The 27,732-nt window shown below is 41.0% G+C and overlaps 2 protein-coding genes across 2 annotated transcripts in view; one reads left to right on the forward strand and one right to left on the reverse strand.

Moving 5' to 3' along the window:
• LOC117983680 (protein 4.1 homolog) overlaps nucleotides 1–27,732 on the forward strand; it is a 202,280-nt gene that overhangs the window by 29,326 nt on the left and 145,222 nt on the right. The gene's annotated exons all lie outside the window — the stretch shown is intronic.
• The window catches only part of nvy (CBFA2/RUNX1 partner transcriptional co-repressor nervy), a 90,969-nt gene continuing 67,186 nt past the window's right edge, over nucleotides 3,950–27,732 (reverse strand). Inside the window, exons 3-12 of the mRNA XM_034970300.2 lie at nucleotides 20,879–20,977; nucleotides 18,741–18,907; nucleotides 17,630–17,776; nucleotides 17,031–17,155; nucleotides 9,065–9,240; nucleotides 8,102–8,269; nucleotides 6,800–6,924; nucleotides 6,226–6,393; nucleotides 5,438–5,545; nucleotides 3,950–5,034 (exon numbers count right to left, since the gene is read on the reverse strand). Coding sequence (XP_034826191.1) covers nucleotides 4,723–5,034; nucleotides 5,438–5,545; nucleotides 6,226–6,393; nucleotides 6,800–6,924; nucleotides 8,102–8,269; nucleotides 9,065–9,240; nucleotides 17,031–17,155; nucleotides 17,630–17,776; nucleotides 18,741–18,907; nucleotides 20,879–20,977 — 1,595 coding nt within the window. The 3' untranslated portion in view covers nucleotides 3,950–4,722. The remainder of the gene's footprint in view (nucleotides 5,035–5,437; nucleotides 5,546–6,225; nucleotides 6,394–6,799; nucleotides 6,925–8,101; nucleotides 8,270–9,064; nucleotides 9,241–17,030; nucleotides 17,156–17,629; nucleotides 17,777–18,740; nucleotides 18,908–20,878; nucleotides 20,978–27,732) is intronic.

Genomic DNA, 27,732 nt, shown 5'->3' on the forward strand with positions numbered 1-27,732 from the left:
AATTTAAAAGTAGGCAAATAACTACCCAATTGTGATAGTTTGGACATTATTTTATGCTGCACCTTCGTACCTACCTACTTTTAGGATTCCGTACCAAAATCAATAACCCGGCTATGTGCGAGGCGAACTTGGGTTCCATACTCGGGTATTTTTTTCGACAAATCAAAAACTATTATTCATAAAAATAAATAAAAATCGGTTTAAGAATTTACACATAACCCTTCCCTTTCATATTATGATGCCCCACTTGGTATAGTTATCTTACTTTAAAAGTTGAAAATACTAACTAATTCTTCATGAACACATTTTAATTTTTTTATTGTGATGTAACCACAAATTCACGGTTTTCGGATTTTTTCCTTTACTTGTGCTATAAGCCTTACCTACAATCTACATGCCAAATTTTATAGAGAAGAGTACCTAAGAGAAAGAGTAAAGGCAGTTTCCCCTACATGTATAATGGAAATCATTCACGATAGGTAGTTTAAACGCTAAAATCAGAACTTTTCCAATTTCCCTTCGACTAGGTCACCCTACGTATCACATCGCTGGCACGCCATACTCGAGCTAAAGCGGTGCTCTCACCGGCCACCGCCGCCGCTTGTTTTAATCACATGTCAACTTTAACCTTTCACTTCCAACAAAATATCAGGCTTGCGAGACAGACAATAAGGCTGCCTATCCACGGGGCATGTGCGTAATGGACTGTGTCCGACTGCGCGAAAGAGACAAAAATATTTTTTTGTATCTAGTAACAAACAAAAAATTGCGTCTGCTGCGCTCGCGCTCGTATTTATCATTGGATTGTATTTTACCAAACTGGCACCAAATCTCATCAAACCTGTACCAAATTTCATCAAAATCGGTTAAACTGATGGGCTATGAAAAGCTAGCAGACAGACAGACAGACAAACTTTCGCATTTATAATATTAGTATGGATAAAGGCGCGGCGGGATCTACAAGTCTCACGCTCCGTATCATAGTACGAGTATGTCCCTCGTGAGCAGGCAGCCTTATACTCGAAGTAAAGCAGCACTCCCACCGGCTGAAGCTCGTTTGATCACACGTCAACTTGCGCCAATCGCAAGCATACCCCGAAAGCGGAATTAGAAAATATCCCGATTTTCAACTCCGAGTGACAGTTTAATTAACTGTCCGATGAATTGATGGCAAGTGGTCATCTGAGGATATACCTACTTATACAGTAGCCGACAGGACGTACGTCTGTACGTCGACCTTTAGAGACTAGCTGATGCCCGCGACTTCGTCCGCGTGGATTTAGGTTTTAAAAATCCTGTGATAAAAAGTATCCTCTGTCACTCTCCAGGTCTTTCACTATATACCTGGGTGTACGGGAGCGAGCGATGTGCAGGCTCGAACGTACCAAAGGGAGATCTCCCACCGAGCGGTTGGTTGTGCTCGGTAGCGCCAGCTGGGCCGACGGTTGTATCTTGAAACTTCTTAATATAGTCCAGATTGCAGAAAACTCCGTTAGTGCGAGTATTGTCGGCGGTACATTTGTTCGGGACTACGTCATGAAAGGTTATCTATTGAATAGCGCCATCTAGTTGCATCTGTGGCAACCGCCACAATACCTACCCATGCAAAAAATCACGTCGATCCGAATTATACTGATCGCGATCGATTTGAGGAGGAGGAGGAGGAGTTCCATCCTCTATTTCCGAAACTGTTCATCAAATCTTCATCAAACTTACATGGTACTTACCTGACAGTGAAGCTGTGGTAGCCTAGTGGTTGGGACGTCCGCCTTCCAATCGGAGGTCGGGGGTTCGATCCCGGGCACGCACCTCTAACTTTTCGGAGTTATGTGCGTTTTTAAGTAATTAAAATATTACTTGCTTTAACGGTGAAGGAAAACATTGTGAGGAAACCTGCATGCATGAGAGTTCTCCATAATGTTCTCAAAGGTGTGTGAAGTCTACCAATCCGCACTTGGCCAGCGTGGTAGGCCAAAACCCTTCTCACTCTGAGAGGAGACCCGTGCTCTGTAGTGAGCCGGCGATGGGTTAATCATGATGAACCTGACAGTAGGTACAACCTTTAATATCTTTATATTTAATATCCATACTAATATCTGTGCTAATATCCATACTTCCATACTAATATTATAAATGCGAAAGTGTGTCTGTCCGTCCGTCTGTCTGTCTGTCTGTCTGTCTGCTAGCCTTTCACGGCCCACCCGTTCAACTACAGAGCACGGAAGATGATGATGATGAAATAAAACGGTAGAAATACATTTTCTAACTTTTCATATATTTCGTGAACTAGACATAAATACAACATAGTACGGAATGAATTCGTTATTTTAATATTTCTATTATATGTACATTCATTATATTAAATACGTACCTACATTGTTAACATTTATTAAATTCGAAAATTTACACTCAAATTATAAATAATATTGCACGCAATTTGATGAAATATTAATATTTTTTACTTTAATTCAATTATCTTACACTTGTTGATATTTTAGAAAACATTTACTTCAGGGACTAACTACATTTATTCAGCTCCATTCGCCTGTCGCTGAACCATTTTGGTTACACTTTGTACAGTTCCGCTTCTGCCGTTGTTCCGTGTTACAGCGTTGTTCCGCTGCGCACAGCGCTGTTCCGCCACGTTCAGACTTCAGCGCTGTACGCGGACTGTCCTCGACATTGAAGTTGCAACTTGCATACAGTTCTTGCAATTCACGAAGGCTTTTACTTGTGGTAACGTCGTTTACATGGTCATTGCGTAAGTGTGCGTGCATGTCGGACCAGTCAGTCGCGAGCAAGCGCTGTCAAACGCACACATTTAGTGTACCTTGCGTATACCGATACGACTTAAACACATGCATGAGTCAGTGCATCGTGAAATGCAAGAACTATACCTCTAAATGCGGCGGAACAGTGCTGTACGCAACGGCCGCAAGGCGCAACGGGACAGCGCTTTACGCGGCGAACAGCGCTGAACCCTGGCGTTAGCATGCGCATAATAAAAACACACTTGTCCTCATTTTATGTGAAAGTTTCCCGCGAAAGTTGAATAGACGCGGAAAGCTGAACGGATACGTACGCGTCTCCATACAAAACTAGTATTTTCTATGGACAAAAACTGAATTGAGCTGGATAAGTGTAGTTAGTCCCTAATACTTACTACTTAATACAGTAGGTATGTGCGTTTATATTTAATGTGCGTATAATTTTAAAAATGACATATTTTTCACAAAAGAGGAGTTTTTTAAAAATTTAGAATGACATTTCATCTTTGTAGAGCGTTGTCTGTCACTCATACCCATATGACGTTTTGTCGGTCTCAACGACCGAAACAGTGCTCTAGAAAACTGCTATCTCCTTCTAAAGATCACTTTTAGCCGCGTTGTACTAATATATTTTGGAAAATGAGATATAGAGAAGAGGAAGAAGCTAATCATTAAATTAATTTCTATATTATTTTTGCTCTTACCTATAAGGTATTATTTAGTAAACTATTCTTACATTATGGCACAAAGTATTTATACATAAAAACAGGAACACTAGAATAAAATCACTCATTTTAAAATTCAATAAGTAAGTTGTTATAAATAAATGTTTTAGATGTTAAATTAAAAAAATACAACAATAGTTAATTTCTAAATAATTTTAAATGCCACAAATCAAAAACGGCGGACCGCAGAATCGAACCCGCGTCTCCGCGCGCGTCGGGCCGGTCCGAAATGTTTGATATGTATTTAAAATTATTTAGAAATTTCCTTGAAGAGTGGATTAAAAACTATAAAAAATTATAAAAACAATAGGTAGTTAAATATATTTACATAAAAATAAACAAGCGATTTCATAAAATAAAATAATCTATCATTAATAACAAACATTAATCTTGATAATATGTACATTTTACAATGAAATAACAAAAGAATAAATTAGATGAAAATTGCTTATCGTTTTATTGTGAAATAGACCTAAGATTTTATTATTCTAAAATTCCTGCTACTTTCTTTCAAAATCTACACAAAATATCGAAATAATAACTGCTCAAGAGTAACTAATCACCAAACATTAGCAAGCTGAAGTATCAATTGGTAGGTCATAATATTTGATCTTATTCAAATGCTAACTAACAGTTACGGTTTGATAACGGTCATTTTGGCGCCCTATTAGGGGGTCCTGGGATCGATTCCGGGCCTCTAGCTTTTCGTGAAGGTACCTAAATATTGTGAGGAAACCTGCATGCCTAAGAGTTCTGTCTAATATTCTCAAAGTCACTTCGCACTTGACCAGCGTAGTGACCTGTACGGGAGCGGTGTGCAGGCTTGACCGTACCAAAGGGAGATCTCCCACCGAGCGGTTGGTTGTGCTCGGTAGTCGGTAGCGCCAGCTGGGCCGACTTCTTTATATAGTCCAGATTGCAGAAAACTTCGTTAGTGCGACTACTGTCGGCGGTACATTTGTTCGGGACTACGTCATGAAAATGTGATCGATTGAATAGCGCCATCTTGTTGTAATTGTGGCAACCGCCACAGACCCATTGCTTAAGCCCTTTTCATCCATGCTGCCATTGAGATGCCACTTGAGCAGCGTTATGATGATCAATTAATGTATTTACAGAAATCTCGCAGCTGTACAAAACAAAACACCATTAAAACCCATTGAAGGAGTTCATCTCCTAACTTTTCGTGGAAACTTGATGGTGTTACCCAAAAAGTCTTTATTGAGGCGTCATTTCTTCCCTCCAATACCACTTATTAGACCCTGAGCTGTTGACAGTGTTGCCAGCGCGATTCTTTCCGAGTTTGCATTTAAACTTCTTTCTTGTGTTGCCAGATTGGTTGTGAGTAATCGTTCAGCAGAGTTCAAGGTTGTCAGTGACAGCCGGTTTTCTGGTCGGTCGGTGTTGGTGGTCACTGGGAGGGTTTGTGTGGTTGTTATCGGGGTGGTTGAGCGGGTTAGGGGTTTTGGAAGGGTTGCTTGAGTGGTTGGAGGGGATGTTCGTAAGAGGGTGGTTGGTTTTTGGTCTCGGCCGCTGCAGACCTGCAAAAAAGGGCTCTTGATTATAATAGAATATATTTTTATTCAAGTAAGGTTCAGAATGCCGTTCCTAACGAGAAGAACCAACAAGAAACTCGGCGGTTGCTCCTTTCAAGTGATCAATTTACAATATTATTATAGAGTAAATTTTGGACTCTTTTATTATGATACTAGATGATGCCCGCGACTTCATACGCGTGGATTTTGGTTTTTTAAATCCCGTGGAAACTCTTTGATTTTCCGGGATAAAAGCCTTTCCGGGTAGCCTATGTCCCTCTCCACGTCTTAAGCTATATCCATGCAAAAATCCCCGTCGATCCGTTGCCACGTGATTGAAGGACAAACCAACAAACAAGCACACTTTCGCATTTATAATAAGGGTGATGGTAAAACAAGTTGGTGGTACCTGGTGGTGGTTCTCCCAGTCCTTGTGCTGGCAGAAGGCGCCGCAGTAGCGCGCTGCGTTGCAGCCCGAGCACGTCTCCTGCGCCTTGCGCCCGCAGTTCCAGCAACACTGCAAGAACAAAACTACTTTTTAGGGAAATGTTGTCAGTGATGACATATGGATCCGAGACATGGTCGTTTACTATGGGCCTCATAAGAAACACTCACCCACACTCACTCACTCACTCACTCACTCACTCACTCACTCACTCACTCACTCACCCATACACACACTCGTTCTCTCACTCACTCACTCACTCACTCACCCATACACACACTCGTTTTCTCACTCACTCACTCACCCATACACACACTCGTTCTCTCACTCACTCACTCACTCACTCACACAGCGAGCGATGGGGAGAGTAGAAGAAAATTCGAGGGTATGGAACACGTAGTCTACGTATTATGTCATCAGAGCATAAGGAACTGCGGTATGGACCTAAAGAATACCCGGCTGAGTTTGTTGTGGGCTCTTCTCAGACCTGGGCGCGTTTGGAACCCTCGTAGCTTTAGTTTTAAGTTTGCGTAATAATTATCACCACTATATCTTAGAAATCCAACATCTGACTTCAAAAAGAGTTATTAATTACCTATTTTGAATAAATCTTTGACGTTGACTTTGGACATAGTCATACCTACATAAAAAGCAAGCTGTTAAAATAGATTGAAGTGGTAGTCAATGTGATGGAACCGCTATTCTGCTTTTTTAGCTCTGAAGCCTAAGGATGTAATGGATTGTAGACATACGTTCTGTTGTCCAGCAGCACTGGGGCTCAGGTCTCGTCCGGGGGGTGGAGAATGGCGTCGCTCGATGAGGCGTTCCATCTTCCCTCGTTCTGCAGCCACCAACTCCAAAGCCTTGGTTTCTGCGGCGCCTACAGCCCGTTGCAGTTCTAGGAGAGCTTGGCGTTTCACCTAGGAATGAAAATGCTAACTTTTAATTCTTTTCTAGTTTAAAACTGCATCAGTAGGCCTTTTCCATGTCTAAGTGGCTAAGCAATTTAGAACGGAAAATATCCAATCCCCTAACCAAGCGATCAATCCAATCTCTCAGTAGCCTCAATAGCTCAACGGGTAAAGGAGTGGACTGAACACCTAAAGGTCGACGGTTCGAATTCCGCCCGTTGCACTATTGTCGTACCTACTCCTAGCACAAGCTTGTCGCTTAGTTGGAGAGGAAAGAGGAATGTTAGTCATTTAACATGGCACTGAATCTCGGTGACAAGACAAGCACCGATACGGAGATATGAACACTGCGTTACTTAGTTAATTGTCAGCCACTTTTTATTTTGGGGAAACTCAACAGGTAGGTAGTTCTGACCTGGTTGACAGCATCTTCAGCTCGTCTTCTCACTTCTGCCACCCTCTCTTCTGTCTGCCGTATTGCGGTTGCCATGATCTCACTGGCTGCCCTTTTTATATCGTTGCTTTCTGGAGGTTCTACGCCTGTAACAACGATAACATAAATGTAAAAATAGAATTGTATGCTTTACCAGCTTATGCTCGCGACTTCGTCCCGTGGACTACAAAATTTCAAAACCCTATTTCACCCCCTTAGGAGTTGAATTTTCAAAAATCCTTTCTTAGCGGATGCCTACGTCATAATAGCTATCTGCATGCCAAATTTCAGCCCGAACCGTCCAGTAGTTTGAGCTTTGCGTTGATAGATCAGTCAGTCAGTCAGTCAGTCATTCCAGTCAGTCAGTCACCTTTTCCTTTTATATATATAGATGACTACTTGGTGGACGGACCACTAGGTGGACGGACGACATCAGACGAGTCACAGGCAGCCGCTGGATTCAGGCGGCGCAAGACCGTGGCGTGTGGAAGTCCCTACAAGAGACCTAAGTCCAGCTGTGGACGTCTATCGGTTGATGATGATTGTACGGGAGCGGTGTGCAGGCTCGACCGTACCAAAGAGGAGATCTCCCACCGAGCGGTTAGTTGTGCTCGGTAGCGCCAGCTGGGCCGACGGTTGTATCTTGAAACTTCTATATATAGTCCAGATTGCAGAACACTCTGTTAGTGCGAGTACTGTCGGCGGTACATTTGTTCGGGACTATGTCATCGATTGAACAGCGCCATCTAGTTTCTATTGTGGCAACTGCCACAATGATGATGATGATAAGCTATCATATTATATCCTCGAGCAGTGGGTAAGCTAAGTAGCAGCTTTTTGGGACAAGTTTGTGTAGAAACGAGACAAGACAAGAGACCTATGTCTAGACTCCAGTCGTCTGATGTCGTCCGTCCACCTAGTGGGGGGTCTTCCAACACTGCGTCTTCCGGTGCGAGGTCGCCATTCCAGCACCTTTTTACGAACTATGTGCCCTGCCCATTGCCACTTCAGCTTCGCAACCCGTTGAGCTATGTCGGTTACCCTAGTTCTCCTACGGATCTCCTCATTTCCTCATTGATCACATAGAGAAACTCCGCACATAGCTCTCTCCATCCCCGGCTGTGTGAGTGACTCTGTGCTTTCTTATGAGGCCCATAGTTAGCGACCATGTCTCGGATCCATATGTCATCACTGGCAACACGCACTGTCGAAGACTTTGGTCTTCAAGCACTGAGGAATTTTGGATAGCCTATATACTAGCTGATTATTATCGTATGGGCAAACCTCTCTGTTGCAATATGGCGAGCGCTCTCTTCGTCTTCTCCACCATGCTGAGGATGCAGTTGAGCATGGTGTTGATGTTCTTCCACTCGTCGTCGCTCTTCAGCAGCGCTGGTCGCGGCTCTGAGAAGGGTGCGTTCATGGACGATACATCCCGGACTGTGATGCCACCTGAGAAGCAATTAATCTTTTTAGGTTACGACTATACGCTGTCTCTCTAGAATTTTTTTTATATATAAAACGAAAAGGTTACTGACTGACTGACTGATCTATCAACGCACAGCTCAAACTACTGGACGGATCGGGCTGAAATTTCGATGCAGATAGCTATTATGACGTAGGCATCCGCTCGGCGCTAAGAAAGGATTCTTGAAAATTCAACGCCTAAGGGGGTGAAAAAGTCGCGGGCATAAGCTAGTTTTTTTTAAAGGTGGATGGTATTGCTTCAATGGCACTGTCTCGGTAAAGTTTTGGGCCAAAGTAAAATATATTTCATCATACCCTTAAAAGCGAAAAGTGTCTCAAACTCAAGGGCATTTTTAGCGTTTCACTTGACTACCATCCAAACCAAACTTGTTCGCGTGATGGTGTCAAATACATATTTTTAGCGTTTCACTTGACTACCATCCAAACCAAACATGTTCGCGTGATGGTGTCAAATACATATTTTTAGCGTTTCACTTGACTACCATCCAAACCAAACATGTTCGCGTGATGGTGTCAAATACATATTTTATAGTGCAGGCAACTATATTTCAATTACTTCACAGTAGAAATAGAAATAGAAATAGAAATATAAAAAATAGAAATAGAAATAGAAATAGAAATAGAAATAGAAATAGAAATAGAAATAGAAATAGAAATAGAAATAGAAATAGAAATAGAAATAGAAATAGAAATAGAAATAGAAATAGAAATAGAAATAGAAATATTAACATATTTAATGCTTTAGAAGTTTTGATTTACCATCTCGCCTTTCGAAGCCGGTGTCCTGTGTCGCGTGGTAGCTATGGTAGGGGTTGTAGTCGAAGAGGCTGGCGTTGCTGGGGAGGGCGTAGAAGGGAGAGGGGTTGAAGAGGCTCGGCCGCTTGGCGTGCGGCGGGTACTCGTCGTGAGAGCCGTTGGTTTGAGCATCGTAGAACCTGGAACAAGGGATAAATCTACGTTTTAAAATGTACTTACTAGGTATCTGAAAGCTATGATAGCCTAGTGGCTATCACAGCTTTCGAATACACAGGAAAAGAGCAACCGCCGAGTTTCTTGCTGGTTCTTCTCGGTAGGAAAGGCATTCCGAACCAGTGGTAGATGCATTTGACGATTCAAAAATACCTACTTACTTGTAAAAGTTTAATTGAATAAAAAATGTTTCTATTCCATTCTATGTTTTACAGCATATACCTACTCGTAAAAGTTTCACTTTGTAAGATTTTGCATATCTTTATAAACGTTAATCTCGAAAACTTCAGACAATGAATAAACTGGCAGAATGTTGTAAATCCATTAACAATTAATTACAATAGGCAAAGTTCGGCAATTAGGTACTCTACCACCACGTTGGACAACAAAGATAATGCCGGCTGCAGATTTATTCGCTTCTTACTTTACTTATAAAGTACAAAGGACTGATCAAAGGAAAACTTCAAAACTGTTCTTGTTAGAAAATTTGCAAGGGGCCGGTACTTGTAATCTTTGTGTAGGCATCTACCTACTTACTATCATCATGATCAATCCATAACCGGCTCACTACAGAGCACGGGTCTCCTCTCAGAGTGAGAAGGGTTTTGGTCATAGTCTACCACGCTGGCCATATGCGAATTGGTAGAATTCACACACCTTTGAGAACATTATGTAGAACTCTCAGGCATGCAGGTTTCCTTACGATGTTTTCCTTCACCGTTAAAGCAAGTGATATTTAATTAATTCAAACGCACATGACTCCGAAAAGTTAGAGGTGCGTGCCCGGGTCGAACCCCCGACCTCCAATTAGAAGGCGGACGTCCTAACCACTAGGCTATCACAGCTTCGTACTACTATAGGTATAATTATTATAAGTACTTACTTGTAGAATTTTGCTTACAAAAACTAAGTATTGGAGGTATTTTGTAATTTCGGTGAAAAACGTTTCACCGAATCACAAAATGTCACTCCGGTTGTGCATTCGGGTACCAACCCTTTCTTTTGTCTCAAGCTAAAAAGACAACCCGTGAAACTAAATAAGTACTAAATCTATCGTATCGTATAGCCTGTGTTATATAGAGGATGGGAAGTTGGAACAAAGCCGGCGGGCGGCGGCTGTTTGTGGGAAACTTTCCCTAATTAATTGAGCCAGTTCCAAAAACCGCGTATAGATTACGATCTTTCAAATGCAATACACTACAATGCGTGCATTGGCTGCTGTCCATGTGTGCTCCGAGCTATAGGCGGTAGCGTTTTGTCTTACAAAATCTTCCGTATAGTTTTTGCATTTCACGAGGGCAAGTGGGCAGTACACTAAATGTCTGCGTTTGACAGCGCTTGCTCGCGACTGTACCCGTAGTACAAGATTTTACGTCTCACCAAACGAAACCAAATTCGAGAGTCGAAATATTTTCGCGTTACAGTAAAATGGACCTAAACAGCCTTGAATTGAAGTCAAATATTCAATGCCACTGATTTTAATTTCGCAATGTTTCCGCTTGGAGCGCTGGCTGTAGAAGTGTAGACAAACTTGAGCTTTAAAACAAGGCTCTTAAGATCCAGTTTACTGTAACGCGGAAGTATTTCGACTCTCGAATTTGGTTTGGTTTGGTGAGACGTAAAATCTTGTACTACGGGTACTGATTGGTCCGATATGCACGCACACTTACGCAATGCCCGTGTATACGACGTTACCACACGTAAAATTCACTCGCTTTACCTACCTTACCTTGTATCCCAGTGACGGACATAGTCTATAGACTTTTTATCTCATACAATTGAAAAGTATCCACAGGATTTTTAAAAACATAAATCATGTTAATCTTTTTATTTCCTGTCATAGCGGCAATAGAAATACACACTGAAAATTTCAGCTTTTCACCTATTACGGTTCATGAGACACAGCCCGCTGACAGACAGGCAGACTGATGGACAGCAGAGTATTAGTAAGGGTTCCGTTGGCACTCTTCGGGTACGGACCCTGAAAACAAAGCTCTTAACTGGCGTTTTGTCAGTTTGCAAGATTATTCAAAGCTTTTATACTTTAGCGAGTTCAAATACGTAACTTCTAGCGAGGTTACAGTAGGTATTTCTTTGACATAACAAATGAAGTCTAAACTATTGGGCAGGTCTTTGAAACGTTAAAATTTCGCCTGAGGCGTGACAGGCTTTGATCAATCTAAACATGGCCGCGAGCGCTGGCGGATGTCTCTTGTAACTGACATTGCCTTACTGTGTACCTTATAACCTTATAACAGTGGCTCATATTATTAAAAGTAATTATTATTATGGATATACATCTACTCTCACGCCCGTGTACAAAATAGATACATATAAAAGCCAAAAGAGTTATAATATACTTACATACATAAAAATAAATAAACCTACATAAACATTACATACATACATATTTGTACCGGGCGGAGGATTACACCCCGGCAGGGGAGACCAAACGGCCGGGGGTCAGGGCGACAGGTGAAGAAATCGGCGGACTATCCTAGCCGAGTCCAGCAAGACCGCTTTTTGCATCCTGGCTGCGAGCGAACTGCCACGGAAACCCAGTCGCCTCAGATGTTGAATATCTACATCTACACTAATATTATAAAGAGGAAAACTTTGTTTGTTTGTTTGTTTGTTTGTTTGTTTGTTTGTTTGTTTGTTTGTACTGAATAGGCTCAAAAACTACTGGACCGATTTTAAAAATTCTTTCACCATTCGAAAGCTACATTATCCACGAGTAACATAGGCTATATTTTATTTTGGAAAAAAATAGGGTTCCGTAAGATATTTGGGTTTTTCGGACACAAGGTGTAAAAAATCAACCAGAAAAGTTACTTATTTTGCGTACGCTGCCTAAACTATAAAAGATAGAACCATAAAATGTTCTAATTAATTGTAGATCTTATAAATATCTACAAAAAAGTCCGCGACACACTATACCCATCTATGTCGAGTGAGGCACAGCAACCATTTTTTTATTTAAAAATCTTGAATTTTTTTTGGACTACATTTAAACGCGTTTATTTTACTCATGCTATTAATCCTTATCAAAATAAATGATTTCATCACTAAGAACAGTTTATGGAGATAATATTTGGTCTTTGAATGATTAAAATTGGACGTTTGGTTTTGAAGTTATGGCGAAATTAAAATATTACGATTTCTGCTGCACGGCCCGTTGTATATTATATAAAGAGGTAATGTCGTTAAGTTTGTTTGTAGGGGGTAATCTTTAGAACTACTGAACCGATTTTAAAAATTCTTTCACCAGTAGAAAGCTACATTATTCCTGAGTGACATAGGCTATACGGGATCTTTAAAAACCTAAATCTACGCGGGCGAAGCCGCGGGGATCAGCTAGTTATTAATATTTTGATAGAGATAACAATTTGTGTGCAATTGCATTAGAAATGTGGTCCATTTTCTCTCACAAAATATTTTACACAAAATAATTTTTGTTCAATAGTTAAAGTTAAAAAGTTAAAGCTGTGATAGTTCTTATAAGTTTAAGTGATTTTGGAGTGAAAGTGGTAACAATAAAAATTAAAAAAACCCGCCAAGAGCGAGTCAGACATGCGCACCGAGGGTTTCGTATTATAGTCGTATTCTTTCGACATTTTGCACGATAAATCAAAAACTATTATACATAAAAATAAAAATAAATCTGTTTTAGGTCAACGGGAAGTACCCTATAGGTTTTCTTGACAGACAGACGACAAAGTGATCTTATAAGGGTTCCTTTTTTCCTTTTGAGGTACGGAACCCTAAAAATACCCGGCGAGTTTGTTGTGGGCCTCAGACTTGGGCGCGTTTGGAACCCTCGTAGTTTTAAGTTTACGTAATTTATTATTATCACCATTACATCTTACAAATTCAACAAGTGACCATCAAAAAGTGTACAATAGTACCCAATTTGAATAAATGATTTGACTTTGACTTTTCAGAGTGAGTTGGTGTCTTGTACCACACAGAAACATGGCGCGCTATAGTTTGTGCAATCGGCAATAAATAATAATCGGGACATGAGTCCGCCGCGCTGTGAGAGTCCACTGTTTAATCGACCATTTGGCTTCAGTTTTCTGTACATAATGTACCAGTGCCTGCCGCTCTTGGCAGATGGCCCTCGAATCCGTTTACGATATCTACATAATCCACTCAAAGGTAGCCTTTAGTGCAAATCTAAATTACTTAAATTACTTAAAATTAGGGACTCACGGACGGGACGGGGCCCGTACAATTGGGTTGGAATATCGACAAATAAAAACAAAAATTAATCGTGGTATGTACCTACCCGTTATAAATATGTACATTAAAATATGTTGTTAAACCACAAAATAAGCTTAAAATCATTACTTAAAACAAAATTTTGAATGATTTTGCGCTGTACACTGACGATCAGTTGCTACTAAGGCTACTCTACTTAAGAGTAATTATCTATTCAATAGCTTATGCTCGCGAATTCGTCCGCGTGGAATACACAAATTTCAAACCTCAATTTCATCCCCTTAGGGGTTGAATTTTCAGAAATCCTTTCTTAGCGGATGCCTACGTCATAATATCTATATGCATTACAAATTTCAGCCCGATGCGTCCAGTAGTTTGAGCTGTGCGTTGATAGATCAGTCAGTCAGTGAGTCAGCCGTGGACGAACGGTAAGACGGACACGGTGAAACTATAAAGGTTCCTTGTTGACTGTGGAACCCTAAAAAGCCATAATTTCCATTTGAAACAAAGTTCTATGTGAAAATGGGTTTATTCTAACACAAATTGCGATCCAAAAATTATCAGCGACATATGAACACGCGGGTGAACGTGTGTTTAATGACAGTTAGGAAAGTAATCAGCCGCACAAATCCCCACTTTAAACTTTTTACCAACGCTCTAAAATACCTAAATGTGTCTAGGTACAACAATTAAAGCCCTTGATAACAGATTTGACTTTCAAAAGGATATCTATTAGGAAGGTGAGAATCGTTTTTAAAAACTAAGCTACAGAAGAATTTTTTGGAGACGTGCTTAACTTGTGACTTGTTTGTTTTGTAATCCTCCTCAGAGCGGACTGAAATCCGAAAGGTCGCCGCCGGTTCAGATCCCATCCGTTTCACTATTGTTGTATCTACTCCTAGCACAAACTTTACAGTACGTGTCCGGAAACGAATAGACCAATAAACTAACAAACAAACACACTTTAGCATTTATAATATGGGTAGTGATAGTTTTTGATTTATCCTGTAAAATGTCGAAAAAATAGGACTGAAGTACGGAACCCCCAGTGCGCGAGTCTGACTCGCACTTGGCTGGTTTTTTATTTAACACATTTTTATTGGCATCTACATGAAATATCCCGCGGTATTGTCTCGCTGTGAGTTATGGCATAATTTGGCAAGGCGCGAACTTTAACATTTAGCTGTAAATATGGCGGACCAATATGGCGGACCGAAAATTATTAGAACAGTGTGCGGTGAGCTGCCACGCAGGTTGTGCAGAATTATATTCTACCTAGCTGGTGCCTGCGATTTCGTCTGTGTGGAATTAGGTTTCTAAAAAATCCCGTGGGAACTCTTTGATTTTTCGGGATAAAAAGTAGCCTATGTCACTCTCCAGGTCTTTACCTATACCCATGCAAAAAAATCACGTCAATCATTTGCACCGTTGCGACATGATTGAAGGACAAACCAACAAACAAACACACTTTCGCGTTTATAATAAGGGTACTGATTTAACGAATTTTATTATAGTTTACTAAGTGTCACACCATGGAACAAAAGCGTTTCATCGCTGTACCGCAAAAACTTGTCGACATGTCCCTAGCGTGCGACTGACATGCGACCAACACACGACGCTCCACCACAGAAGCGATGCTATACGTCGCTATAAACATCTGACACAAGTTAGAACACGTCACTAAACAAAGCGTTTCATCGCTGTACCGCAAAAACTTGTCGACATGTCCCTAGCGTGCGACTGACAAGCGACCAACATTCGACGCTCCACCACAGAAGCGATGCTATACGTTGCTATAAACATCTAACACACGTTAGATGGATACATTAGGTGGACAGACGACATCAAGCGATCCGCAGGGAGCCACTAGATGGCGGCGGTGCAAGACCGTGGCGTGTGGAAGATGGAAGTCCCTACAAGACAAGATGCCCAAGTGGACGTCTATTGGTTGATGATGATGATGATTATGATGACGCTAGTCAAAATATATAAAAGGAAAAGGTGACTGACTGGCTGACTGATCTATCAACGCACAGCTCAAACTGCTGGATGGATCGGGCTGAAATTTGGCATGCATTTATTATGACGTAGGCATCCACTAAGAAAGGATTTTTGAACATTCAACCCCTAAGGGGATGAAATTGAGGTTTGAAATTTGTGTATTCCACGCGGACCAAGTCGCGAGCATAAGCTAGTGAATAGATAATTACTCTTAAGTAGAGTAGCCTTAGTAGCAACTGATCGTCAGTGTACAGCGCAAAATCATTCAAAATTTTGTTTTAAGTAATACCTAAGGGGGTGAAATAGGGGTTCGAAATTTGTGTAGACCACGCGGACGAAGTCGTGAGCATAATCTAGTCGTTATACATAGTAGTCTCTCACTAAAAGCTTAGCTAGAGATATTTAAGTTCATAGCATTAAGTCTAGCTTAGACCTTACATTTGGATGGGTCAACTCAGCGGTCCGCGGTGGTGTGAGGCGCAAATGGGCTGTCTACGACAGTCACCTGTGTCTGTTGTGACCATTATTTTATTGTTTATCGCCTGAATTTTGACTAAATCGTCCCATCGCGTCGTCGACCAAAAATTCATAAGTCGCAATTGAGATACGAGGCTTTAAAGAAAAAAATTAAAAAGAAAAAAATTGAAGTAAAAATTACTAGAAACAATCTTATTTCTTACCAGCTTATGCTGCCAGTCAGTCAGTCCTTTTGTATATTTAGATAACTTTTATTTATAAATACTTATTCTCTGTAATATTGTAGTTAGCAATAGAGATGTTTATTTGTATTTTCCATTCCATGTCAGTTATTTATTTCACGATAGTCGTGATATAACAAGTCCATAACAAGAACTAATTTTTAAAACTCTCTTTGATTGATCGAGTAAGTCCTTCTCAGCGATATAGGAGGGAATAATTCTTATTACATCTACGAACTAGTACATAAAATTTCTTTGGTCTTTCTAGATTTGCTAATCCCGGTGCGCCGCTGCTTCGTATTGTGATACTTAATAACCATGTTGAAGTGTCATTCGGTGTTTGATTGTAACATGGAAAAAGATAAATGTGCCCCTGTCAAACTGTCATCCCGTATCTCAACTCTTTTAATGGTTTTTTTGCCAAAAAATATATTAACCTTGAGGAGCTTCATTACTTTGTGCTGGTACCTATTCGCTTGTGAAAATAAGAAAACAAAAATGTAGGACATCCGACACAAGCGAAGCTTCTCTTTTTATCCGAAAGCGGCAAAGCCTAAAGGAGGGTTATGTGTTTGATATGTATGTATGTCCGTTCCTATGTCCGCTTGTAACTACTCAATGGCTCAACCAATTTTGATGACTAATACGTCATTAGATTCGTCTCGATGGCGCGAGTGTCACTGGCATGAAATTCTTGAAAAATCAAAATGGCGGCTTTCATACGCTTTACTGTGTGGGCTGAAAAAGATGCAGTACAAACCGCGGCCGAAATTTTTTCGGGTAAAAACAAACAGATAATAAATAGTGAAGAGTATAAAACAATATCAACTCACGGGTCACTTGCGCGCCGTTTGGCTGCCGCTTCGTTGCCGCTTTGCTGCGGCGCGAAGATGTCACTGCTGTCGCCTCCAGACTCCAAGATAAGATGCTCGTGTGATCTGATGTATTGCAGAGGTGTCTGTAAAGAACACCACGTTGTTGTACTGACTGACCTGCCGGGTCTACTGAGGTGAAATTTGTACAAATCCTCAAAAAGTCTTCATCTCAATTGTTCACCCTTTTTTTTAACTATAAACTAGTGCTTGGCTGCAAGCAGACCTGCAGGCAAGTGATGGTGCACCCTATAAGATGGAGCGCGCTTGCCTAGGAGATGCCTCTTTTATGGCAGAACTAATTAGGAAACGACCACGTGGACGTGCCGATGATTGTAGTACGGAACCCTCAGTGCGCGAGTCTGACTCGCACTTGGCCGAATTTTATTACAGAATAGGCTTGTGTTTGACGACAAGTCTAATTAAGGAGTGCTCTTACCTAGAAGATTTCTATTCACTTTTGCCTTGATAGTACTAGAGTTATAAGTGGCAGTGGTCTTTAAACTTAGCCCCTAGGCTATCACCGCTCTCTAAGTATATAACGATATTGTCATGCTTACCTGCTTCACCCTCCGTGCTCTCGCGTGCAAGTCCCTCTGCGCCAGAGGCAGCAGGGCCCTCAGGAAGCCCGACACGGAGGCTCGCAGCGGGTAGTTGGTGCACTCCTGCACGCCAGCCTGGAAGTCCTCTATGTTCACCACGCCCGCCTGGTGAAAGATGAAAATATCACTCTTAACTTCTATTAGCACTAGATTTTTTCTTATATCTTCCAGATTAGCTGATGCCGGGAGTACATGCTTTCAGAGTTAGATTCCGAAAAAACCCGTGGGAACTTTTTCATTTTCCGGAATAATGAAAAAAGCTTCCGGAAAAGTAGTCTATGTAGCCTATGACACTCTCCATGTGTTTAACTATATGTATGCAAAAAATCACATTAATCCGTTGCTCCGTTGCGGCGTGATTGAAGGACAAACCAACAAACAAACACTGTTGGTTTTCTATATATATAAAAGGAGAAGGTGGCTGACTGACTGACTGACTGACTGACTGACTGACTGACTGACTGATCTATCAATGCACAGCTCAAACTACTGGACGGATCGGGCTGAAATTTGGCATGCAGATAGCTATTATGACGTAGGCATCCGCTAAGAAAGGGTTTTTGAAAATTCAACTCCTAAGGGGGTTAAATAGGGGTTTGAAATTTTGTAGTCCACGCGGACGAAGTCGCGAGCATAAGCTAGTATAATATAAAGTAGTGATACACTTTCATAGAACAGAGAATTCTGTGAGTTTCACCGAGCAATGGGTGAAATGAAAGCTGCTACGATAAACAAAAAAAACCCGTTGGTAAACTTCGTAGCTCGCGTAGGCGTGCGCGAATTGAACGTCCGTAGCATTGATGTTGGAATTTGAATATTCTGGGGTCCGTAGCAACGTGCTACGCAGCTGGCTCTATTTCTATAACATTTTTCAATATTGTAAAATAGATTTTATACTTATGAGAACAAAGTTGAAAATTGAATGTTGCACATGTTTGCCAGTGTCGTTTCTAAGTTCTCACGTCTGCAATGAACTACTGCAGCGCTGAGAGGATTTTTCGCGTTGCAGCGCTGGCGCGGCCTGAGAGCCTTTAGGAATTTGTGTACCTTGGACTCTATGTTTACTTACAACAAGGTTGAAAATCAACTGTCGCACGCGTTCCCCAGTGTCTGTGCTGACGTCTGAAGCGAACTGCTGCAGCGCTGAAAGGAATTTTCTTAAGCGCTGCAGCGCTGGAGCGGAGCGAGAGCCTTCGGGCAACGGCGGGGATAAGGATTCCGTTGATGAGAGAGTGGCTGGGGACAAAAAACAAGCTGTTAATTGTTTATGGTGGACTAGCTGATGCCCGCGACTTCGTCCGCGTGGGATTTAGTTTTTTAAAAATTCCGTGGGAATTTAATTTTCCGAGATAAAAAGTAGCATATTATGTCACTCTCCAGGTCTTTATCTATAGTCTATACCCATGCAAAAATCACGTTAATCGGTTGCACCGTTGCCACGTGATTGAAAACAACAAAGCAATAAACCAAGAAACAAACATATTTTCGCATTTATAATAAGGGTACTGATTTCATATCCTACCGGGAATCGAACCCGAACCTGCTGGATGATTTGTTAACTCAGTGTCTAACACTGAATGATAGCCACCGAGCTCATTTGACATTTGGTTGGTTCTACATTGCTGCTTCTTTGACTGATATAAAAATATTTTTTTGTAGAAAACCTTCAAAGGATTAAAAACACATCTCAAATGAGCTGAGTGGCTAGCAAATCACCTAGCTGATCTGATTCTTTTTTTAATTTTAAATTATATTCGAGTTAGCCCTTGACTGCAAATCTCACCTGGTGGTAAGTGAAGAGGGCTAAACTGGAAGGAGTATGGCAGCTTCTTACGAAATCCCTGGTGCAACCATGAGCCCTGGTGGTCTTATAAGTAAGTTTTTAAGTTAATAATAATAATTTTGGAACCCTCGTAGCTTTAGTTTTAAGTTTGAGTAATAATTATCACCACTATATCTTAGAAATCCAACATCTGACCATCAAAAAGAGTTATTAATTACCTATTTTGAATAAATCATTTGACTTTTGAATACTTTTTCGGCTTTCGCTTGACTGAAATTATTATACCAAATCATCATCATCATCATTAACTTATCGCCAATGCACTGCCGAGCACGGGCCTCCTCTCAGAGCCTCCGCCAAGGCAGCAGGCGGAGCTCCCGCACACGTCGCCCGCGTTTACCTTCGCTTCGTCCATTGTGCCCTCTGCTAGTCAGAGGGGCACGCGGAGAAAACTCCGCCCAGCCAGGTCATTACCCATAGCCAACAATATCCCCGAAGAGAGATTATTAGCCATGTTCCCGGGGAGCACCGGCCCGAATGCTGCTCTTCCCCTCGGATGCCCGATGCATCCAAAAGGGGCCAGCAGCACCCAGGCACACTGGGAGGTTACCTGGCTGGCACCCTGACGTGTCAATCACTAGGCTATCACGGGTGACAGTCTCACTAAATAGTTCTCACGGGATTTTTAAAGCCCTAAATCCATATGCCTTGTCCACAAACTCAAAGTCGCTCAGCGAGCTATGGAGAGGGCTATGTTAGGAGTTTCCTTGAGGGACAAGATCCGAAATGTGGAGATCCGCAGGAGAACCAAGGTCACTGACATAGCCCAAACTATTAGCAAGCTGAAGTGGCAGTGGGCAGGTCATGCCTGTCGTAGAGGCGATGGCCGTTGGAGCCGGAAAGTCCTTGAGTGGAGCCCGCGTAGTGTGGGACGCCCTCCAGCACGATGGACCGACGATATAAAGAGGCTGGCGGGAAGTGGCTGGATGAGGAAGGCTGAGGACCGGGTGTGGTGGCGCTCTTTAGGGAAGGCCTATGTCCAACAGTGGACGTCCACAGGCTGATGATGATGATGATGATGATGAAATCCATATGACTAGTTATCTAAATATATAAAAGGAAAAGGTGACTGACTGACTGACTGACTGACTGACTGACTGACTGATCTATCAACGCACAGCTCAAACTACTGGACGGTTCGAGCTGAAATTTGGCATGCAGATAGCTATTATGACGTAGGCATCCGCTAAGAAAGGATTTTTGAAAATTCAACCCCTAAGGGGGTTAAATAGGGGTTTGAAATTTTGTAGTCCACGCGGACGAAGTCGCGAGCATAAGCTAGTTAAATAAAAAAGTTTTTTTTTATTTTTAAACCAAGCAAGCTAGTGATTAAGTGAGTGAATAAGTAAGTAATAGATGGTTACCAGCAGTGCCGTTGTTCTGGGGGCTGGGTGGGCCAGGGGTGGGGGAGGACCTGCTCTCCTCTTGCTCTGGAGATCGCCTGTCTTTGCCTGACGTGGTGGCTGCAACAAGGAAGATTTATTCGTTTATAATTTTTATCGCAGGATAGGCTCATGCCTTTCATGAGGTCAAAGCTCATTTAGGCAAACTTAAAATCGTAATAGACTTGGTCGGAACGAGAAACCCATACTATCCATATCCATACTAATATTATAATCCATCCATACTCTATACTAATATTATAAATGCGAAAGTGTGTCTGTCTGTCTGTCTGTCTGCTAGCTTTTCACAGCTCAACCGTTCAACCGATTTTGACGAAATTTGGTACAAATATAGCTTGCATCCCGAGGAAGGACATAGGCTACTTTTTATCCCGGAAAAATGAAGAGTTCCCACAAGATTTTTAAAAACCTAAATCCACGCGGACGAAGTCGCGGGCATCATCTAGTATTTTATGATAAGATTTCATAGTCAATTTTAGACTTGTTTTTACACAAGTTCAAAAATATGCTTCGAGCTTTGCGTCTTAGATTCGAATCGTATGATTGCCCCTCATAAGACCCTGTCTTATGAGTGTGAGAAGTCTCATATGGTGTCAACATGTGGCGACTGCCACAAACTATATACGTAACTAAAAAAACTATTATTTTCACTACCCGCAATTTCCATGGCCCGTCGGAAATAATGCGTGTAAGCGACGTGAGCCGTGACGTCACATTTCGGTCGCTGTTATGTCCTTTGTTCTCCAACATCGCCGTTATTAACCTTGATTGGACGCTGATCGAAAATTCATCCAACTCTTCATAAACTAATTAAAGGAGATTGCCCATTTTCTTAGGAGCTTTGGGCCCCCCCAATATAATTGTTATGTCACCATGTTTTTAATTTTATTTTGTACCCAAATAATTACCTTTTTATATTCTGCAAACGATTTCCATTTATTCACCCTGGTTATAAAGAAATCTTATTTTTTATGTTGCTGATATTGCTTGTATTTTATTAATACTTCTTCAAAATAAATGGATGTTTCCAATTCTAATTGTAATTGTGGATATTTTCAATGATAGGGTGAAAGAAAAGTTGTAATAAAACATATTATAATCGTAATTAACACATTTTTTTATTAATAATTTAAGTTTTGACACGACGACGCCACAAAAGAGGGCCCATTCGCGGGCGATCTCCTTTAATTAACATGTTTTTGGCGTTTAAACTATACCGTGAGTGATTTCCATCATACATGTAACAAACCTGCAATACTCACGTTTTTAGTCGACTAGAACTAAGTCCCTGTGAGAAAGGATCCTGGATGGGTTCGAAACTAGTCCGGCTAACGTTGACTAAATACGTGAGTAGAGCCGAGCCGGTTTGTCATAAATGTAACATGTTTTTTGAGAAACATCTAGAAGGTAATTAAATATCACTTGTTTTAACGGTGAAGGAAAATTACATCATGGGGAAACTTGCATGCCTGAGAGTTCTCCATAATGTCTACAAAGGTGTGTGAAGTCTACCAAAAATGACCAGCATGTTTATGCTGACGATGGGTTGTTCATGATTATGATGATCTAAAAGGTATGATGAACGTAACTATAATAATTAGCCTTTTCCGCCAAATAAGCGTAATGTTTATGCTAATAAAGGAGGTATACTTTAGTTTTCCTTAGCTGACTCAAAAGATAAACAAATTGCAGAAACCTCAGAGAAGCGCGTAATAGAGATCGGATGAGATGAGACGACATGGGAACCCGAAATTCTATTGTCGGCGCCAGACGCTCGTGGCAAACAACATATAAGCCGACCGAATTATCTGCGAACCTGCTTAGTGACGTTATGCAAGGCGCTCGCGTTGGCACTGGTACTGGAAAGACGGAAAGTAGTACAGCAAGCATCGGCAAGCACCACAGATGGCTTACCTGCCAATCGGAACGCTCCAAAGCGTTGGCATACGATAACAACCGTCCATAGTCCACACGCTTGCTGTTCGCTGTTTGTCACAAGCGTGTGGTGCCGGCATATCGGTTTTTCGAACAATCTATCAAAAATCAAAACTAATTGGTATCTATTGCAAAATAATTTACAGTTGGTGGCAAAATCGATTTTCATAATGGCGGGCCAAAGTTTCGTCCACCATAACCAGCGGGCGGCATGCGTCGGCACGCGGCGACGTTTGCACAGGCCCGACAGACGAGGCCATGAGATAGGCGTCCACTTCTGACGAGGTTAATCTAAACTGTAACATCCACTCTAATAATCCTAATCCATACTAATATGCCTACTAGTGGTTCGCCCCGAACTGAGACCTCTCGGTATCATATAATAGGGCCTTGGACTGTACCTAATAATAAAATGTAGGTAGTGATTTTTTGTACAGCGGTAGTTTATAGCTATAAATATTTATCAAATTTTGTTGTTCCAGTACAAGATATAACTGAAATTCAATCTCCACTTTAAACCCCCCCCCCCCCCCGTGCGCAACTTCGTCAGCGTGGATTTAGGTTTTTACTTTGATTTTCCCGATAGTTTTTCCCGGAAAATTAAGGAGTTCCCACAGGGTTTTTAGAACCGTAATCCACGCGGACGAAGTTGCATTGCCTAGTATAATATCTAGACAGCTGCAATAGCTCAACCGGCAAAGGAGTGTACTGAAAACCGGAAGGTCGACGGTTCAAACCCCGCCCGTTGCACTATTATTGTCGCACCTAATTGTAACACAAGCTTGTCGCTTAGTTGGAGAGGAAAGGGGAATATTAGTCATTTAACATGCCTATTATTCTTTTAAAAAAAAATCTAGACAGAATGTCGCAGGTAGTTGCGTGGTCTACATGCAACAATGTTCCCATTAATCATAGTGTAGGTATAGTGTAGTGTAGGTGTAACAGACGGGAGGCCGGAGAGGGCAGGCGTGCCTCGGACGGAGGGCCCTCGAGTGGAGCGCGCACTGATCATCCTGTCACCGACACGCGCCGCTGAATACTGGCCCGACTTCACTACACTACTAAGTACGCAAAGAAAACTGGTTTTGGTAAAGTACCTACTAAGTTAGAGAAAGTAGTGTTGAATTTTTTTGGAAACAAAGCGTTTGGCTTGGTAACAAACTATACGTACGACCATTTCCCAAGCTTTTGACATGAATTCTGTAAACTGAAAAAAAAAGTTTGCTTGACCCGTTTAGTTCGCCCCAGATGACGTCATAAGTTGTCAAACTACGGCAAACTACGGTAGTAATACAGCCATCGATATAAATGACAAGATATGCCCAAGCGAACAAATTTTTTTACGGTTTTGGAACCAAATAAATCAGCGCCACCTCTTAGATACTAACTAATGAACGAGCCGTTTGAAATCCAGACGTCACTGAAGTTGCATTGGTGCTAAATAAACATTTTAGGACCAATGAGTCGGTGCCATTTTGCTTGTTCAATGGCCCTGTCCTTACGAAGCAATATACCTATATGGCTTATAGATAAATGTTTTTATTCAATCAATGAAATGTTGGCACAGTAGGTTAAGTTGACTCTTATAATATATAATATATAGAATTAAACTTGACTTAGATTGTAAAAATAATTAAAATTTAATGAATTTAACTATGCTAATAATTATTAGAATTTTATTAATTGTGTTATAATAGAAAAAAATTTGCGCCAGAAATGGCCGATTACATTGATTCTTACTTACCTTAAAAATTAACTACCATTGTGACATGTATTCTAGCAAAATAAAGGATTTATGATTTATGATTTATACTTACCTAAGTCAATGAATACAGCATAAATAGTTAAGTACCTAGTATTAAGAATGTTTTGTGAGTTTCGTGCAAGTGTTATTAGTATATTTTCACAGTAATTGCGGCTATGAAAGGCCCCGGGCAAGGTGTCGCAGCCACACGCAGCGCTCTATAACGAGCAGTGATGCATATCGATATAGTCGAGAGATATCGATATATCGAGTTTCTTGCTGGTTATTCTCGGTAGGAACGGCATTCCGAGCCAATGGTATATTATTCTGACGATTCAAAAGCACTTGTAAAAGTTTATCTATATAAATAAAATTCAAAGTCCTGACTGACTGACTGACATATATATCAACGCACAGCCTAAACCGCTGGTCCTAGAGATATGAAATTTTGAGGGTGTGTTCTTTGTAAAGAGTAGGTATCCACTAAGAAAAGATTTTTCTAAATTCCACCCCTAAGTGGGTTAAATAGGGGATAAAAGTTTGTATGAAAGTCCGTCATTTTTCAAGTTATTTGCACGAAAATTGGTATTTGGGTTGTCGGTCACAGATGAAGAAATACGTGTTCCAGGCTTCTTTGAAATTCAACCCCCACCTTGTTTCTAAATTCCACCCGAGCGAAGCCGGGGCGGGTCAGCTAGTCTGAATATAAATTACTAGCTTATGCTCGCGACTTCATCCGCGTGGACTACACAAATTTCAAACCCCTATTTCACCCCCTTAGGGGTGGATTTTTCTAAAATCCTTTCTTAGCGGATGCCTACGTCATAATTGCTATCTGCATGCCAAACTTCAGCCCGATCCATCCAGTAGTTTGAGCTGTGCGTTGATAGATCAGTCAGACAGTCAGTTACCTATACTCTACCTTTAAATAACTACGTGAGTATAGCTGGGATAACCTATACTTATAATGGAAATCACTCACGATAGTTTAAACTCTAAAATACTTTCAGGCTCTTGTGACTCTAAATAATTATAAATACATATCAAAAATTGCGGAACCAGCAGGATTCAAACCTGCGTCTTCTGGGTTTTGCGCCCGATGCCCTGGTCGCTAGCTAGGCCACGGTATCGCTTACTGCCAGTGACGAAATTTGTGATATGTATGTTCACTCAGTACTGAAGTGACTGTTAATGCTATCTAGTAGCGACACTTTGCAGTTATCGAAACTTCTTTCAATAATACTGTCAATATACCTACAATAACTGTAATTGATATGTATTTAAAATTATTTAGAGATTTTCTTGAAGTGAAAAACATTATCATAAAATTTATAAAAATATCTTGTGACTTTTTTTAAAAAGAATATTAGCCATGACTCATATTCCCCTTTCCTCTCCAACTAAGCGTCAAGCTTGTGCTAGAAGAAGTTACGACAATAGTGCAACGGGCGGGGTTTGAACCGACGACCTTTCGATTTTCAGTCCAAAATATTTCAGTTAAAAATATCTTGTGACTTTACTTCGTCTAAACATATCCCCGGTATTGAAATGAGTCTGCTTGAGGTATTCATAAATCAACTTTATAATAAAACAAAATGATTAAACAACCAAACCGAATGTGTGCAAATTGTGTACAAAATAAAGCAATAAAAGTGCTTTGAAACAGTTTATCTAACACCGCACGCATCTGGTTCGCTATTTGGACGAGCAGACGTGGCGGCAATGTGGTTACATTTGCGGTTTTTGACTGACCTACTTTATTTATTGGATCTGCTTTATTATCAGCACCTTAAAAGCTCCAGCTTTACTGTGTCGGAAGCCTTTAGAAGGTATTAGGTATGTGCTTTCACGTCAAAAATATCATTTATCTCAAGCACAATTTAATTACAAAGTTTTAGTTCATCTTAATATATAAAAGGAAAAGGTGACTGACTGACTGACTGGCTGTCTGAACTATCAACGCACAGCTCAAACTACTGGACGGATCGGGCTGAAATTTAGCATGCAGATCGCTATTATGACGTAGGCATCCGCTAAGAAAGGATTTTTGAAAATTCAACCCCTAAGTGAAATAGGGGTTTGAATTTGTATAGTCCACGCGAACGAAGTCGCGAGCATATTCAAATTCAATTAATTGATAATTTTGACATTTTATACACCTGTGTAGTCATTTTAATACGAATGTAGGTACACAACATCATAATTTTAACGACGCACACACAAACATACACACATTTTGTACAAGCACACAGAGCTATTATATTGGTACATTACCTAACTTTTAAGGTACCTACATTGTTTTTTTTAAATAAAAATGGCGAGAAAATGAGCAGGCGGGTCACCTGATGTTTAGTGATTACCACCGCCCATGAACAATTGCAGTACCAGAGGAACCACCAATTGGTTGGTCCGCCCCTTGAACAACCCCATGTTGTAATCAAATGGGAACACCGCCAAAGGCAGTTAATTCCACAGTGTGCATGTGCGCGGAAAAAAGGATCTGGCACAACGAAACCTGTAAACATTGTGTACGATAACCCTCTTTAGCAAAGCGTTTCTCTCTCTACGATAGGTAGTCGACGCAGAACTAGTGAGTGGTACAGCACTAGCCTGCAGCAGAGAGCTGTCGGCTCCACGCGGCACACAGAACAGAACTACCAAACTTTTATTTATTCTGTCATCCGCAGCTCAGTACGGTTTTTCTAGCGCAACACAGCATTTGAGTTTTACTAACACATAGTTTTGACAAAGACCTAAATAAAATAATTTATAAGTCCCGCAAATTGCTATTGCGATGGAACCATGTCTCATTAACATCGAAATGACGTCATTTTGACGTCAGCCGAAATAAAAATATACCGTCTGTAACGTTGTGTTAAATAAAATAATGTTTCTTTAAATTATCTGGCTTTATTTTAATATTTACACTTGGATTATCTTAGTAATTAATATTAATACAATGAGCTTAGTGTGCACGGCTCTGGCCAAATCTTACAAGTCTAAGTCTATCAATTGACGTTGACACATGACAGGTGACACCTACGTACGACATTGACAATTGGTCACTTGTCTATGAGTTGTCTCTGCTACATCATCCCCTTTTATTTTTAAAAAAAAATATCTACATAATCATCCA

The sequence above is a fragment of the Maniola hyperantus genome, chromosome 7, assembly GCF_902806685.2.
Source record: "Maniola hyperantus chromosome 7, iAphHyp1.2, whole genome shotgun sequence".
Lineage (NCBI taxonomy): Eukaryota > Metazoa > Arthropoda > Insecta > Lepidoptera > Nymphalidae > Maniola > Maniola hyperantus.